We start from the raw sequence: 13,524 nt of genomic DNA, 5'->3' as shown, positions 1-13,524 counted from the left end.
CTGCCCCCCCCCCCATCTTCATCGTCATCAGGAAATCCACGGTAGACTTTGTCCTCCAACCCCCCTCCGTCCCGCCCATCTCCCAACGATCCAAGCACACCCCCAATATCCTTCCCCGTTCGGCATTCACCAAACCCCCAACATCCCCCATCCAAACACCCTTCAACCCTTCAAAAAACCTTCGCGGAGACTCAGCGCCAAGAAACTCCGGCGTGGCGCAGCGTCATTTACCATATCCGAATATAGCTACAACAACACGCATCCAAGCCACACTGCTGATGAAAGTTTCGCCCGTCTGCCGGTCGCTTTTAAAATTCCTCGTCGTTGTCGTGGTTGTCATCGTCATTTTGGTTTTGGGGTCATTCGAAGAGATTTTGTTTTTTTGCTCTGTTCTGCCCGTCTCCAACGCATCTCCCCCTCGTCACTGAATAGAGTTTGACATAATATGATTGCTGCCAACACACCTGACACCACAATGACTATCCCAACGCTCGAGTACACTCCGGTGGACAAGATTGAAAAGGTTTGTTGAAAATTGGGCAGATAGTTGTCGCTGGGTTCCTTTCTGACACGCATGTGTAGATTGTCGAAACCGTTCGTCAAGGATACAACACAGATGTCACCAAAAGTATCAAATGGCGAAAACAACAGCTCCGGCAGCTCTACAAAATGCTAGACGAGAATGAGGACATTTTGTGTCAAGCGGCATACCTGGACAAGAAGCAGGTTGGTTCTTGATGAAGACCGTGAAGCAAAATTGTAGCCCGGACATGACCCTGGTTTCAACAGTCTGCCGGCGAAGCCTTTCTTGTTGACTTGATGGTCTTGAAGAATGAAGTCGTGGATGCGTTGGAGAATCTTGACGAATGGATAAAGCCGGAGCGTGTGAACGCTGGTCTCGTGCATGCCTTGGACCGCTGTGAGATCAGACGGGAACCATTTGGTGTGGCGTTGATCATTGGTGCTTGGAACTAGTATGTTTTCAAAGAAATTGGCAAACAACATGTCGCTCGCAGCTAACCCTACCTTGATCAGTGCGTATCAACTCACCTTGGGACCTTTTATGGCTGCTATTGCGGCTGGAAACGCTGCGGTGATCAAGGTACGAGCTTGTACTGCATACATCTTGGCCTAGAGACCGTCATTCTCACGTTTCCTCGCAGCCATCAGAGGTCGCCCCCTTTTCGGCAGCTGTCATGACTCTCCTCGTTGAAAAGTACCTTGATCCCAACTGTATCCGCGTCGTCAACGGTGGCGTTCCAGAGACCACGCGCCTCCTTGAATTGCAGTTTGATCACATCTTTTACACTGGCAACGGAATGGTTGGCAAGATTGTCATGGCTGCCGCTAGCAAGCATCTTACTCCCGTTGTCTTGGAACTCGGTGGAAAGAGCCCAGTCATTATCGATGATACCGCTGATGCCCAAGTTGTTGCAAAGAGACTCATGTGGGCCAAATCAGTCAACTGTGGACAGGTGTGTTTAGCGACGAGATGAAAATTGCACAGCCGGTTGGACCGAAGCTCACCGTCTTTCAGACTTGCATTGCACCAGATTACGTCCTTGCTACCCCGGACGTCCTCCCCAAATTTGTCTCCGCTTGCTCGGCGGCCCTCAACGAACTCTATGGCGAGAAGATCCGTTCAAGTAAAGATTACCCTCGTATCATTGCCGAACGCCACTTTGACAGACTCGCCGGCTTGCTTAGCGAACAGCTCAAAGTTCCCGGGAGCAAAGTCGCCGTGGGAGGATTCTGCGATCGGAATGAGTTATTCATTGAGCCGACGGTCGTCACCGGTGTTGGCAAAGATGACTCTGCCAACCCTCTTATGAAGGATGAGATCTTTGGTCCCATTTTGCCGGTCATTGAGATCAAGAATATAGATGAGGCCATTGAATATGTTAGGTCTAGGTATGGTTGGAATCACAAGGGCAGTCGTTGAGATCACACAGGTTGCTTACGCCAACTGCGTCCATTAAGGGACAAGCCTCTTGCGTTGTACGTGTTTTCTAAATCTGACAAGACAATCTCTACGGTTCTTTCCAAAACGGACTCTGGAAACACCGTCGTAAACGATTTGTTCATGAACATGGCGGGTGAGTTGTCAATTCCGAAAACCTTCTGTTCTTGTGCCAAGTTTTCTAATCTGTCGTCATCCTTTTTCAGTGGGTGAACTGCCTTTCGGAGGTGTTGGTCCTTCTGGGATGGGAAAATACCACGGACATCATGGGTTCCTCGCCTACACTCATCCCCGTTCAACCATGATTCGTCCAGCTGGGTTGGAGAAACTTGTATCGATACGATACCCTCCTCTGGCCTACAGTGCCACAGGACGCAAAATAGTCGGAATGCTCCTTGAGAAGAAACTCCGGGGTCCAGCTGCACAGACTGTTGTGTCCTTTTTGAAAAAGTTACCTTGGAACCTCGTATGGTGGTTGGCATGTGTGGCTGTTGGTGTTGTTATTGGGTACTTTGGAAGAGGTAGAGCGTGACGGGACTTTCAAGCTTCATTTTGTGCGTGCAAGTTGCTTCATATGTTTCTTAGTTTGGTCCGTTTGGCTGGTCTGAGCGGGAAGACCTCATTTCATAGCTTGCGTTTCGAACGCAGCCATTTTGTATTCCTATAGTTTTGAATATTATATCTCCATTTACATTCTGACATTTTTCAAACTTTCTTTCTTGCATAGCTCAGACTGCGTGTTGTCGAGCCGCCCACGTTTGCACATGTTTTAATTTACGAAGCAAACTCGCTGCACCATCTTATTATGCACAAACCCAACCCAATCTTATGTACAGAACTACCTGTGACTCCTCGCCTAATCAGCACTTTAGGGTGACCGTCAACACCTGTCTTCCACGATCAAACTGAGCCCCACCTTCTCGCGTATCTATCGCGGAGGGTAAAGGGGCTTCCAGATAATACCGATCAGGAATCGACAAGATGAGTTGACGCTCTTCAATGTCAAGGGAGGCGGTTTTGGTCGTTTTCTGTATTTGGATGTTAGCCGACGGACGAGGATTCTGATGTCTGCAGTACTGAGACTTACAATGTCCGGTAAAGACACTTCCACCACCAAGTACTCCGTTTCACCTTCAGGTGGTTCTTTAACAATAGTATATACGGGTTGTGGTAGTTTTTGCAACTTGTTGGATTTAATTGTCGTCGAGATAGGGGTTATGGATGCAGATGGGGTGGCTTTGGGCTTTGGGGTCGATTTCTGATTTGGATCCACTTCGGCGATGACAGGGCGTTTGGTGCGCCGGATGATGTGCTTGGAGAGTGGGCCTTTGCTTCTTAGTTTCGGGATGGTGAATTCTGGAGGTGAGTGACGCGATTGGAATGTTAATATTGTATTCAGGGTCGGGCACGGATGTAAGCTGATGCGACGTGCCTCTACTGAGATCCAATTTGTGTTTCTCTTCCACCCACTCCAAGGACAGTTCGATCAAAAATAGCTTAAAATCCATATCCATCAACGCTTTGTTGAGGGGATCAGTGTTGACACACGCATCAAACACCAAGCACGTTTTGCCGGCTAAGGAAATTTTCGGTGAGCACCATGTGATATCATTCACTAGGTATGCTCGACGTACTTTTGTCACGATCTGCCTTTGGGGAGCTTAAACTCAGTGGAACTTTGTATGCAGCGTTGTCTTCAGCATTGATTGCCCGGCGGATCTCTTCGTCGGAAGCAAGCGGGGGGGCGGGGACATGTGGACTATGACAGATGTTGATAAACACCTGTGGTGCCAATGAATTTGACCATCAGTCGCTAGATCAACCCATCATGATGATCGATGGCGTTCATAAATTCGCTAGAGGCTTGCGTATCTACCTTCAGTCCAGCCGGCCAGTCGCCCACTTGTGTTTGGTTATGCGTCTTTATGACAAACCCTGGTTCTGGCACAATCTCCGTACTGGGTACTTCAGGTTGATATGCAGAGCTACCCCCTTCCGCCGCCGCTACTCTACGATTAAATTCTTCCATGAGCTTCTTCAATTCCGCGTCATTCTCGGCGAGGAACGCGGAGACATCGTCTCCAGATTTCGCAGAACTTTTTGAAATAGGTTGTTCCTCTTTTGCGGTCAGACTTGCTAGCAGGCTTTCAAGCGTCATCCTTTGTTTAGCGGCTAGATGGTATTAACTTTCAGCCAACAAATCTCTGATAAACGCAATGGAGATCGTTTAGCGTTGAACTCGAATAAGCACTTTGTCACGTGCCTCTCCTTGGTAATTATGAGTCATACTGTTTCCATGTCAACAGTGAAGGCCACAATTTCTGCTTTGACCTTCCTGCACGTTCTTCCATCTTGCAACACGATCACAAAAACTTTCAAAATGGCCCAAGAACGTACTTACATCATGGTCAAGCCCGACGGTGTTGAGCGGGGTCTCGTTGGTGAGATTATCAAGCGCTTCGAGAACCGCGGCTTCAAGCTTTTGGCCTTGAAGGCTCTCCAGCCTTCTCGCGATCTCCTCGAGAAGCACTACGCTGACTTGAGCAGCAAGCCCTTCTTCCCCAAGGTATGTGGTAGGCTTCATTTGACTGTGACTGGATATTTTTGAAATTGAACGAGGTTCCCATATTATCTCGTCCTTACTAGCTTGTCGACTACATGCTTTCTGGCCCTGTTGTCGGTATGGTCTGGGCCGGTAAGGAGGTTGTGAAGACTGGCCGTGTCATGTTGGGTGCCACCAACCCACTGGCGTCTGCCCCCGGTACCATTCGTGGCGACTACGCCATTGATGTTGGAAAGAACATTTGCCACGGTTCTGACGCTGTTGAGAGCGCTGAGAAGGAGATTGCTTTGGTGAGTGTTGGGTCCTTTGGTAGGAAACATGTAAATGGCAGTCTGTTAATGTGTTTCTCTTGTTGTAGTGGTTCCCTGAGGGTGTCCTCAACTACGAGCGCTCTTTGGACAAGCTCATTTACGAATAGATGTTGTCTTGTAGAATAATAAATTCATTTGTGTAAACTGTCGCAGCAAATTGTCTTTGACGTTTTGATCCATGTCTGTATGCACTTGGTTGCTGGTGGTGAATCTAGCTGTTGCCTAGCATTACTGTATGTGAGAGTGTAGCGAATCCGTGCTCTAGATCGTCGGCATTGGCCTTCCCTCCATGAAGCCTTGGACTGCCTGCCGTTCCTCACAAGCCCGTCTTGTCTTCCCAATCGGCCTCAACTGGAAGCCATGTTCATTGCATTATTGTGGATGGGCCTTGATCGGTCAAAGAGCGGGCAATACTGCCCCCTTAGTACATGTCTTGGGCTTGTTTGCTCCAATGTAACGCCGGTCTTGTGAATCCAACTTGTTCTGTTTACCCGTTGTCCTTGTCCTTGTCCTTGTCGTCGTCGTCGTCGTCGTCATTGTCCATTTGCCAAGAAAGACTACAATAAAAAATAAAAAAAAAAGCGGAAGGGAAAAAATCATCTTCCAGTGCGGGACGAGTCTGCGAGGCGCAGATCAAAAAGCGCGGCAGGTCCCCCGGCTTCAAGTCTCCAACATTTCTGTTCTTCGTTGCCCCCAAAAAACACACATTACCATTACGGGCTCATCCGGATTTCCTTCCCTTCTCAAGCGCACTCGAGCAGTTCTTGAGCATACCAAACAGCACAGCTGTCATTTCCGCCGCCCGGGCGTAGTCAACACTTGTACAGTTCTTCGACCACCATTGTCCTCTACCATCTTTCGTTTCTCTTTTTTTGTTCGCTTTTACTTGGCATCAAGGACCTCATAGGCTGCTGTTTCTTCCTTTTTCAACAAAGACCTCTTATACGCCCCCGCTATCGGAAAACTGTTTTTTTGCGCGATATCCTTACGGTTGCAAACACAAAAACTCTTAAACTCGACCAATTGCATTACTGCGTTGCTTTGGACGTTTGACCAACTTTGAGCTTATATCTTGGTACGATTTGTTCAAGTGATGACGGCAAGGCAAATGTTATTGCCTGCTTTTGATATCGGTTCATAGCCTAACTGTCTCTTTTTACTATATATCCTGCTGCTCACGCCTACTTTTGCCAACATCCTACGAATCTCTTTACATTGCTTTCCTACTCGTCGTTTGACTTTATCTTTTTACAAACACATCTGGACTCTCTGGACACCGCCTATACCTCATATGCCGCGATATCCGAATATCCCTTGGATCTTGTTACTTGGAATTTTCTCATGATTCCCTGGCCACCGCTCGCCTTCCGTCCTCTGACCCGCATTCTTTCGTCATTTGGTCATTTGGCATCTTTTGTCTCCTCATAAATACATCAACATAACAATGCCGCTTGCTTCCCACACCTTACCCTGGGTCAACCGACACGTCGGGCCAATTATTGGTCAAAATCGTTAAACTCAAAGGTTGGCAGAACCGCGTTCTGTTGCTATTTAAGCCTACCAGCACGCGTTTTGAGGGTCTCTGTTCAACTGACCCTTACTCGGGACATTTCGGTTAGAAAATCGCATTGAAAAACCCCCGGGCGAGACCTCCCCCGCAAAAGTCGTCTTATAAGAACGCCCGTGTTCCCTCCCCCGCCTTCTGCTCCTCGCTTACGGCCGTTTGGTGATTCATCATATTCACCCGCGTAATTCACTTTTTTTTTGACGACGCAGCTCTTATATATCACTATATATTTGAGTAATCAATCTCGCTTGGCTTCGTTCATTCATTTGAACGCTATACCTCCTCAGTGCCTACTTCTGGGCTGTCCCGAACGACTGCCACCAGAATGACCACAGCGTTAGCCTCGCAAGCAACAGAAACAATTGTCGCTGCTGTAGCTACAGCAGCGCTTCCGAATCAAGCTTCGGATCCTAACACTCCCGCGACTCCGACTCCTCTGGCATCCACCTCAGCCGCTCTGAGAGTGTCATTCAAAGAACTTCCCATTGATGGCCTCAACACAACCGAGGTGTCAGACTGCACTACCAATGACCGTCCCATGGCAACATCCGCCCCTACACTCCCGGCAGCCGACATCCCCTCAAGCACCGTTTCCACCGATGAACGCTCTCATGTAAGAGCCGCAACATCACCGTCTGCAACTACCGCACAGGCTGCTTTGCAAGCACTGCAACAGCAACGCCAAGACCTTCGCAAACTTCCTGCAGATCCCCGTAAACGTCCCAATTCCTTCTCAGGCCCCATCCCAACACAGCCACGCTCCATCATTAAAGGCACTGGTTCCCACTCTGTTGGAACACCCCGCCAGGGTGAACAGATTGGGTCAGCCAAGCACTTGATTCCGCTAAGCGAGATTGAAGCGTCGTCGTCTTCTTCACCGAGGAAGCGTGGCTCATCTGTGGTCAAAAAGCACCTATCTGGGTCTGAGATGCTCGAACCAGAAAAGATTGGGCGGCGTCTTACACGTCAGCGATCAGAGAAGGAAGTGCTTGTTGGGACTCCTGTCAAAGAAGGACATGACAATTATGTCCTGATGTACGACATGTTAACCGGGATTCGGGTGTCGGTTTCGCGGTGTCAGGCCAAACCTCCTCGGGTGCTTCAGTTGGAAGACTTTACAGCGGCGCATAAAATGACCTTTGATGTAACTGGTAACGAACTTACACCGTCTTCCAGATATGACTTCAAGTTTAAGGACTATGCACCGTGGGTTTTCCGGTGTATTCGGGATGCATTTCATGTTGATCCTGCAGAGTACCTGGTGAGTAATCCTACTGACGCACCGTCTTACTGCTGATTTCTCATCAATGATTTTGCATTACAGTTGTCGCTTACAGGAAAGTATGTGCTATCGGAGCTGGTCAGCGCCGGCAAGAGTGGAAGCTTTTTCTACTACTCCTCGGATTACCGATTTATCATCAAAACTGTGCACCATTCCGAGCACAAGTATATGCGAAAGATTCTGAGATTTTATTACGAGGTTGGTAGCGTTCTCATCTCTCACACTTTGTGTGTACGGTGTGCTAACGTTTTCTCGCCTTATCCAACAGCACGTACGGGTCAATCAGCACACTTTACTCTCACGGATTTTTGGTCTGCACCGTGTCAAACTGCCTGGGAACCGCAAGATACATTTCGTAGTCATGGGCAATGTCTTCCCTCCAAACAAGGATATACATGAGATGTACGACTTGAAGGGGTCAACCGTCGGCCGAGAATACCCTGAAGAGCTGGCCAAGGACGACCCACGGGCGGTGCTAAAAGACCTGAACTGGATGCATCGGAAGAAAAAGCTGGATTTAGGCCCGCAGAAGAGGCAACTATTAGTGGAGCAACTGGAGAGGGACGTGGAGGTAATGCTTGATTCTCTGTCTCGACATGACGGTCCAATTTCTGACTTGCTCTGTCTCCTAGTTTTTGATTAAACACAAGATTATGGACTATTCATTACTCGTCGGAATCCATGATCTCAAGCGCGGCAATAAAGAGAAGATACGGGACAAGACACTTGCTGTCTACGAACCCAATCCGGACTCTGTAAGCCGCCAACCCACATCTACGTCCCTATTCCGCCAATCCCACATTTCTACTGGAGGGGCTAGTGTTGCCTCCACGAAACCCAATAAACGCGAGCTACGACGCATGCTTAGTGAAACGGAACCCCTTCAACTGGGGCCGTCCAACGCCAGGCTCCCGGATCTGCCACCGTCAGAGTAAGTGCAGGACACTGCCCGTGCATTCGGCGCCTCTCGCCACTGATGCGTCCTCTCCTTCTATATAGACGCACAAATTGTGTATTCTATCAAGATGATGGCGGTTTTGCAGCCTCGGACGAAAATAATGAGCCGATGAAAGAGGTGTGTAAAGGTTTTTGTGGTCCCCAAACGTCTTTTTCAGTGATATGTAACTGAGCCTTATTATCATTGTAGCTCTACTATATTGGCGTCATTGATATATTCACAAAATATGATATGACAAAGAAAGTAGAACATTTTTGGAAAAGCTTCAGTCATGACCGCGTATGTATTGTTTCTACGATCCGGGTATGGTGTACTTTATGGTTCTCATCCTATTCTGCGTCTCTCTCATAGACGGCCATATCGGCGGTCAACCCCGTCCTTTACGGACATCGCTTCCTCAAATTCATGAAAGCAGCGATACGGGGCTATACCCCAGAAGATGAAGCAGTAGTCGGTTCGCGGCGGGCCAGTGGAACAGGAATCGCGCATGCGGCGGAGGGAGGGGTGGGGATTCCGCAACCTGTAGGAAAAGAGTTGTTGGAAGGGATGGAGGAGAGGGCGATAGAAGCATGAGACGGACGGACGAGCCACGGAAGAAAAAAAGAAAACTCTGAAAAAAATGGGGGAAAAAAACACTGAAAAATCCAAAAGAGCCCTGGAGGGAATTCATATCATCATCGGAAAGGCAAAAGATACAGGGCCTGGCTCTTGGGAGGAATATTGAACAGGGGAAGAACTGTAAAACAGTAGATAGATTTAGAGGGAAATGGGGGGCATGTACATATACCGACCCCATCTGCGAGGTTTGGCCAAAAGGATGGGCTTTTCTGTAATTTTGTCAATACATTTGCGCTTTGCTAGAATCTGTTGCTCTTTGATATGGGACGACGACGTAATATGAAAGGTGCAATTCCCATCGGGCGTTTCCAAAATCTTTTGAAACGATTGCCTGCCCTGTATGCAAATCCATTCCTGATAAAATCCTACGTATCACCGTCGTCCTCTGCCACGACCATCATCTGGGCGTCTGTCCCGCCAACATATTCTCGCACCGCCCCACTCTGTCACTAATACCCTTGAGGACACCCTGCATGTTTGTAATCCGCTTCTTTAACAGCGCTAACCGGTTCTGTGATGCAGCGAGCGTCTGAGGATCTATGGGAGGGGTTGTCGTTGCATGGAGGAGTTGGAGCTCTGTCGATAAGTCATGTTATTGGGAACCTGGCGGTCAAATTGTTTGCTGCATGTTGTTTTTACCTGCTGAGAGGTGCTCTATTTCAGTGTAAAGTTCGGATTGGGTTGTTCGGAGGGCAAGGGTTTGGATGTCCAGGTGGGTGAGGAGGGGAAGGAGGGTTGGTGTTAGGAGGACTGGTGGGGTTGTCGATGGGGAGGACATTTGGGTCCGAGAGCGTTTCCGTTGAAAGACGCGGCCGCTTACATGCTCTGGACGCGTCCACTTGCACGCGACTTTGTCGCAACGTTCGTTTTGCGACTGACAAACGTTGAGAAAACCGTTTGGGAATAGCGTCTTGACCAACACGCCATGGACGGCATTGGGACAACATCCGTCTGGGGATTCTCTCGAGCTGTTGATTTTCAAGACTTGTGTAAGATCGTTCGGTAACAAAGCTACAGAACTTGGAGAAATTTCATGATATATCGTTTTTTAGATACTGCGAATGGGGAGCGGGATGCTAAAGACGTCAAGTTGACTCCATCAACCGATCGTATGTACTTTTTGTCAAACCAAGGATCAACCTGAGATTTGTCCTAACAGAACATAGTACCCCCTCTCAATGTCTTGATCCTTGGCGCTAGTGATGCTCGGCATATCATAAAGACAATGGCGAGAGCATGGCGGTATGGAAGACGGGAAATACATGTAGGTGGCTATCAGTTTGCGATGTATTGAACGGAGGAAGCTGATGAGCGGCGGACTTTTGCAAGTAGTTTTGGGTCGTTGAAGCTGAGATCACGGCACTAGCGAGATGTATGTTATTGTTGGATGTGATTTTTGGGGAAAATGAGGCTGGATTGCAAGGTCTGCTCTAACGGTGATTGTTCTTTGTGTCGAGGAATGTTTCTTAACTTCTTGCATTGTAACAGATCGGATAGATACCTTTCTTGAGCTCTACGGCAACATTCTCCTTCGCGATCAGACGTCGGCGCAGATAACAGAAACTGCTACGCGATACATTCGGTAAAGTAGGACGCCATGTACTATGTGCCCGTTCCATGTGTGCTTAACATTCATGTCACTTTCAGTTTAATCACAGACTCTGCAACCCCAAAGTTAACACCGCATATCCAGCTCGACCTCTCACTTCTTAAATACCGAGAACGAGATGATTTGGAATCGGTCTTTCAGTTCTGGCGGAACCACAAAGGGAAATCGTTTGAGCTAGACAAAATGTGGGACGCCAGGTTACGACGATACTATGGAGTACGATTTGATGCTCGAGAAGGAGTCATCGACTGGGACTGGAACATGAAGCTCAAAGATCATGCTCCCACCATCTCATCTCATGAATTTCTATCTTTTCGCCTGCACGGCCTTTCCTTCCCAATCCGCCAATCCACTCCCACGCATCCTAATCGAACACTGGCAACCATCTCCGCACTACCAGATACACAGACGGGAACCAGCCTGCCAAAGTGGGGATACTTTAGTGATATTGCAGTTGGACCTTTTCTTGGGTTTGGATTAGATGCAGAGGCCAAAAAGCTCCTGAAGACCGAAAACGGGCAACGGAAATATGATGCAAGGGCAATTGCGGAATGGAATCTGGGTGGAATGATTCAAGAATGGAAGAATGGGCGGTTAAGCGACGCAGAAGGAAAGATTCAAGAATTGCCGCCAGATTCTGCAAATGAGGCATCAAATTACGTATCAACAGCAGCAACGGTGCATTTGTTAACTGTATCTGCACTATCAAAGCTACAACGTAGACAAGGATTTTTCAACCGCATATACGTCTCCTCCACCATGGCTCACCGAATAAATGAATTGGGTGAGCTCCTAACCACTGAAAGCGTGTCACAAGAAAATGGAACACTGATTGTGGAGACTGCAAAGTAATGTCGATGAGCCTCATCACTCAACCTTGATGTCTGTGCTCATAAAGATCATCTTTTATTGCCCACAGATACATCCTGGACCTCCGACCTGACCAAGCAAAGGAATATAACAACAGGGTTATGAAAATGGCAACTGAGGCAGGATTGGCGTTGCAAAAGGCGGAAGCAACCAAGGGACAATTGGACCATTTAGTACTTACAAAGGAACGTAAAGTAGCCTAGTATGAAACTGTAAAATATAAACAAAACGAAAAAAGCCAGCCAGAAAGCTGCTTATGAAAGCAGCCAAGCCCCTCGTGATGATATTTAGGCGATAAATGTAACATCCCTCCAGTCGACGTGTCATCTATTTGGCGACGACAAGCAATTTCACCACGCTGATCGTTTAAACATTTAGGTGAGTTACTGCCATTTCAACCAAGCGCATTTGTTTTTGGGGCGCTGGCTATCCATACTAAACGAGCTTATCTACGCGTACAGTTTGAGCATCGTTAGTTTCATTTTCCCCCATCGTTACGGGATCGCAACACCAATCCCCGTAAACCAAAATGCCAATCAACAAGGTCGAGCCCCAAAAGGGCGGGTTCAATTTTGAAAACTACCACCGGTGAGGTTTGAGATAGTTGTTGACGGTCGTCTCTTCTCTGAAGGAGAATGACTGTTTTGCGCGTTGTATGCTTTCGCACTAACACATCTTGTGCCCAATGTTGCAGTAACCTAATGATGGAAGACAAGGGATACAAGGCGCCAAAGTTTACAAAAACGGGAACAACAATTTGTGGGTGCTTGTTCAAGGTACGCCTGTACTATGAAGGAATGTTTTTGCCCCGGAGAGAACAATGCTTACCGCGTCAATGGCAAAAAAGGACGGTCTCGTTCTTGGGGCCGACACTCGTGCCACCGAAGGTCCTATCGTCGCTGATAAAAATTGCGAAAAGATCCACTACCTTGCTCCCAACATGTACTGCTGCGGTGCTGGTACCGCTGCCGACTGTGACGCCACAACCGCTCTCATATCGTCTAAACTCGAACTCCACCGCCTTCATACCGGCCGCGAGTCCCGTGTCGTGACCGCCATGACCATGTTGAAACAAATGCTGTTTAGGTACCAGGGGCACATTGGATGTGCGTTGGTCTTGGGCGGCTTTGACGTGACGGGACCCCAACTGTATACCATCTATCCACATGGAAGTACGGATAAGCTACCGTTTGTGACGATGGGAAGTGGATCTTTAGCAGCTATGGCCGTGTTTGAATCGAGGTGGAGGAAGGATATGGAGGTAATCAAGGCCCCGAAAGCTTGCACAGCCCCTAGCGTGCCACTAATGGTATTGTTTCTTTCATGCAGCGTGAAGAGGCCATGGAACTCGTCAAGGATGCCATCTCAGCTGGTATTTTCAATGATCTGGGTTCCGGTAGTAATGTCGATGTTTGCGTCATCACAAAGGGTGCGGTGGACTACCGTCGGGGATACTCCAAACCCAACGAACGTGGTGTCAAGGAGCAGAGTTACAAATTCCCTCGGGGGACAACAGGTACCTTGATCTTTGTCATTTAAATTATGACTGGCTGGCTTATCCATGTGTTTTCTCTTTCCTTAGCAACTCTCTCGAGCGACATTAGGCAGTTTGTTGATGTAGTAGAAGGGGATGCGATGGAGATCAGTTAGATGGTGAATGTTGGATTTGTAATAAGATTTTACTGTTGAGAATTGCGATCGGCTGGATGACATGTTTGTTTGTTTTCTGATCGAATTGAAAGCCTTCAACGAGCGCTTACTGCAACCAACTTTTATCATCAAACGA

At 48.1% G+C, this 13,524-nt stretch overlaps 7 protein-coding genes across 7 annotated transcripts; 5 read left to right on the top strand and 2 right to left on the bottom strand.

Moving 5' to 3' along the window:
- Positions 1 to 29: 29 nt before the first annotated feature.
- Positions 30 to 2,661, top strand: SPPG_02271 (uncharacterized protein). The gene is made up of 8 exons (XM_016750560.1): positions 30 to 523; positions 583 to 726; positions 790 to 974; positions 1,036 to 1,102; positions 1,164 to 1,475; positions 1,538 to 1,911; positions 1,981 to 2,096; positions 2,167 to 2,661. Exons 1-8 carry the CDS (start codon positions 446 to 448, stop codon positions 2,490 to 2,492), a joined length of 1,602 nt encoding a protein of 533 aa, XP_016611254.1. The 5' UTR covers positions 30 to 445; the 3' UTR covers positions 2,493 to 2,661.
- SPPG_02270 (uncharacterized protein) lies at positions 2,546 to 4,186 on the bottom strand. Its single transcript, XM_016750559.1, has 5 exons — positions 3,837 to 4,186; positions 3,595 to 3,742; positions 3,393 to 3,536; positions 3,048 to 3,316; positions 2,546 to 2,988 (listed from the first exon to the last, which is right to left on the bottom strand). Exons 1-5 carry the CDS (start codon positions 4,116 to 4,118, stop codon positions 2,821 to 2,823), a joined length of 1,011 nt encoding a protein of 336 aa, XP_016611253.1. The 5' UTR covers positions 4,119 to 4,186; the 3' UTR covers positions 2,546 to 2,820.
- A 111-nt stretch (positions 4,187 to 4,297) lies between these two features.
- On the top strand, positions 4,298 to 5,013 carry SPPG_02269 (nucleoside diphosphate kinase). The gene is made up of 3 exons (XM_016750558.1): positions 4,298 to 4,526; positions 4,607 to 4,813; positions 4,882 to 5,013. Exons 1-3 carry the CDS (start codon positions 4,341 to 4,343, stop codon positions 4,939 to 4,941), a joined length of 453 nt encoding a protein of 150 aa, XP_016611252.1. The 5' UTR covers positions 4,298 to 4,340; the 3' UTR covers positions 4,942 to 5,013.
- A 453-nt stretch (positions 5,014 to 5,466) lies between these two features.
- On the top strand, positions 5,467 to 9,504 carry SPPG_02268 (1-phosphatidylinositol-4-phosphate 5-kinase). The gene is made up of 8 exons (XM_016750557.1): positions 5,467 to 5,909; positions 6,359 to 7,662; positions 7,726 to 7,881; positions 7,952 to 8,254; positions 8,316 to 8,614; positions 8,683 to 8,758; positions 8,831 to 8,920; positions 8,993 to 9,504. The coding sequence occupies exons 2-8, from the start codon at positions 6,727 to 6,729 to the stop codon at positions 9,212 to 9,214; spliced, it is 2,082 nt and encodes a 693-aa protein (XP_016611251.1). The 5' UTR covers positions 5,467 to 5,909; positions 6,359 to 6,726; the 3' UTR covers positions 9,215 to 9,504.
- SPPG_02267 (uncharacterized protein) lies at positions 9,403 to 10,053 on the bottom strand. The gene is made up of 2 exons (XM_016750556.1): positions 9,899 to 10,053; positions 9,403 to 9,835 (listed from the first exon to the last, which is right to left on the bottom strand). Exons 1-2 carry the CDS (start codon positions 10,035 to 10,037, stop codon positions 9,657 to 9,659), a joined length of 318 nt encoding a protein of 105 aa, XP_016611250.1. The 5' UTR covers positions 10,038 to 10,053; the 3' UTR covers positions 9,403 to 9,656.
- Positions 10,054 to 10,119: 66 nt separating this feature from the next.
- SPPG_09009 (uncharacterized protein) lies at positions 10,120 to 11,979 on the top strand. The gene is made up of 7 exons (XM_016757161.1): positions 10,120 to 10,248; positions 10,312 to 10,368; positions 10,426 to 10,523; positions 10,592 to 10,682; positions 10,748 to 10,841; positions 10,907 to 11,716; positions 11,788 to 11,979. The coding sequence occupies exons 1-7, from the start codon at positions 10,185 to 10,187 to the stop codon at positions 11,939 to 11,941; spliced, it is 1,368 nt and encodes a 455-aa protein (XP_016611249.1). The 5' UTR covers positions 10,120 to 10,184; the 3' UTR covers positions 11,942 to 11,979.
- An 83-nt stretch (positions 11,980 to 12,062) lies between these two features.
- On the top strand, positions 12,063 to 13,436 carry SPPG_09008 (proteasome core particle subunit beta 2). Its single transcript, XM_016757160.1, has 6 exons — positions 12,063 to 12,116; positions 12,200 to 12,326; positions 12,433 to 12,514; positions 12,586 to 12,999; positions 13,068 to 13,254; positions 13,321 to 13,436. The coding sequence occupies exons 2-6, from the start codon at positions 12,268 to 12,270 to the stop codon at positions 13,386 to 13,388; spliced, it is 810 nt and encodes a 269-aa protein (XP_016611248.1). The 5' UTR covers positions 12,063 to 12,116; positions 12,200 to 12,267; the 3' UTR covers positions 13,389 to 13,436.
- The last annotated feature ends 88 nt before the right edge of the window (positions 13,437 to 13,524 follow it).

This window comes from Spizellomyces punctatus (assembly GCF_000182565.1).
Source record: "Spizellomyces punctatus DAOM BR117 chromosome Unknown supercont1.3, whole genome shotgun sequence".
Taxonomy (NCBI): domain Eukaryota; kingdom Fungi; phylum Chytridiomycota; class Chytridiomycetes; order Spizellomycetales; family Spizellomycetaceae; genus Spizellomyces; species Spizellomyces punctatus.
This window is presented reverse-complemented; position numbering and strand designations above follow the sequence as displayed.

Bases quoted from the DNA above. Each gene is read 5' to 3' on its own strand.
- SPPG_02271 (XM_016750560.1), top strand. From the start codon at position 446: ATGATTGCTGCCAACACACCTGACACCACAATGACTATCCCAACGCTC. The intron at 975-1,035 runs GTATGTTTTCAA...TACCTTGATCAG, and splicing joins ATCATTGGTGCTTGGAACTA to TGCGTATCAACTCACCTTGG. The intron at 1,103-1,163 runs GTACGAGCTTGT...GTTTCCTCGCAG, and splicing joins GAAACGCTGCGGTGATCAAG to CCATCAGAGGTCGCCCCCTT.
- SPPG_02270 (XM_016750559.1), bottom strand. From the start codon at position 4,118: ATGACGCTTGAAAGCCTGCTAGCAAGTCTGACCGCAAAAGAGGAACAA. The intron at 3,537-3,594 runs GTACGTCGAGCA...AAATTTCCTTAG, and splicing joins AAAGGCAGATCGTGACAAAA to CCGGCAAAACGTGCTTGGTG. The intron at 3,317-3,392 runs GCACGTCGCATC...ACTCACCTCCAG, and splicing joins CAAATTGGATCTCAGTAGAG to AATTCACCATCCCGAAACTA.
- SPPG_02269 (XM_016750558.1), top strand. From the start codon at position 4,341: ATGGCCCAAGAACGTACTTACATCATGGTCAAGCCCGACGGTGTTGAG. The intron at 4,527-4,606 runs GTATGTGGTAGG...CGTCCTTACTAG, and splicing joins GCAAGCCCTTCTTCCCCAAG to CTTGTCGACTACATGCTTTC. The intron at 4,814-4,881 runs GTGAGTGTTGGG...CTCTTGTTGTAG, and splicing joins CTGAGAAGGAGATTGCTTTG to TGGTTCCCTGAGGGTGTCCT.
- SPPG_02268 (XM_016750557.1), top strand. From the start codon at position 6,727: ATGACCACAGCGTTAGCCTCGCAAGCAACAGAAACAATTGTCGCTGCT. The intron at 7,882-7,951 runs GTTGGTAGCGTT...CTTATCCAACAG, and splicing joins TTCTGAGATTTTATTACGAG to CACGTACGGGTCAATCAGCA. The intron at 8,255-8,315 runs GTAATGCTTGAT...TCTGTCTCCTAG, and splicing joins AACTGGAGAGGGACGTGGAG to TTTTTGATTAAACACAAGAT.
- SPPG_02267 (XM_016750556.1), bottom strand. From the start codon at position 10,037: ATGTCCTCCCCATCGACAACCCCACCAGTCCTCCTAACACCAACCCTC. The intron at 9,836-9,898 runs GTAAAAACAACA...ACTTATCGACAG, and splicing joins AATAGAGCACCTCTCAGCAG to AGCTCCAACTCCTCCATGCA.
- SPPG_09009 (XM_016757161.1), top strand. From the start codon at position 10,185: ATGGACGGCATTGGGACAACATCCGTCTGGGGATTCTCTCGAGCTGTT. The intron at 10,369-10,425 runs GTATGTACTTTT...AACAGAACATAG, and splicing joins GTTGACTCCATCAACCGATC to TACCCCCTCTCAATGTCTTG. The intron at 10,683-10,747 runs GTCTGCTCTAAC...GCATTGTAACAG, and splicing joins AAATGAGGCTGGATTGCAAG to ATCGGATAGATACCTTTCTT.
- SPPG_09008 (XM_016757160.1), top strand. From the start codon at position 12,268: ATGCCAATCAACAAGGTCGAGCCCCAAAAGGGCGGGTTCAATTTTGAA. The intron at 12,327-12,432 runs GTGAGGTTTGAG...CCAATGTTGCAG, and splicing joins AATTTTGAAAACTACCACCG to TAACCTAATGATGGAAGACA. The intron at 13,255-13,320 runs GTACCTTGATCT...CTCTTTCCTTAG, and splicing joins ATTCCCTCGGGGGACAACAG to CAACTCTCTCGAGCGACATT.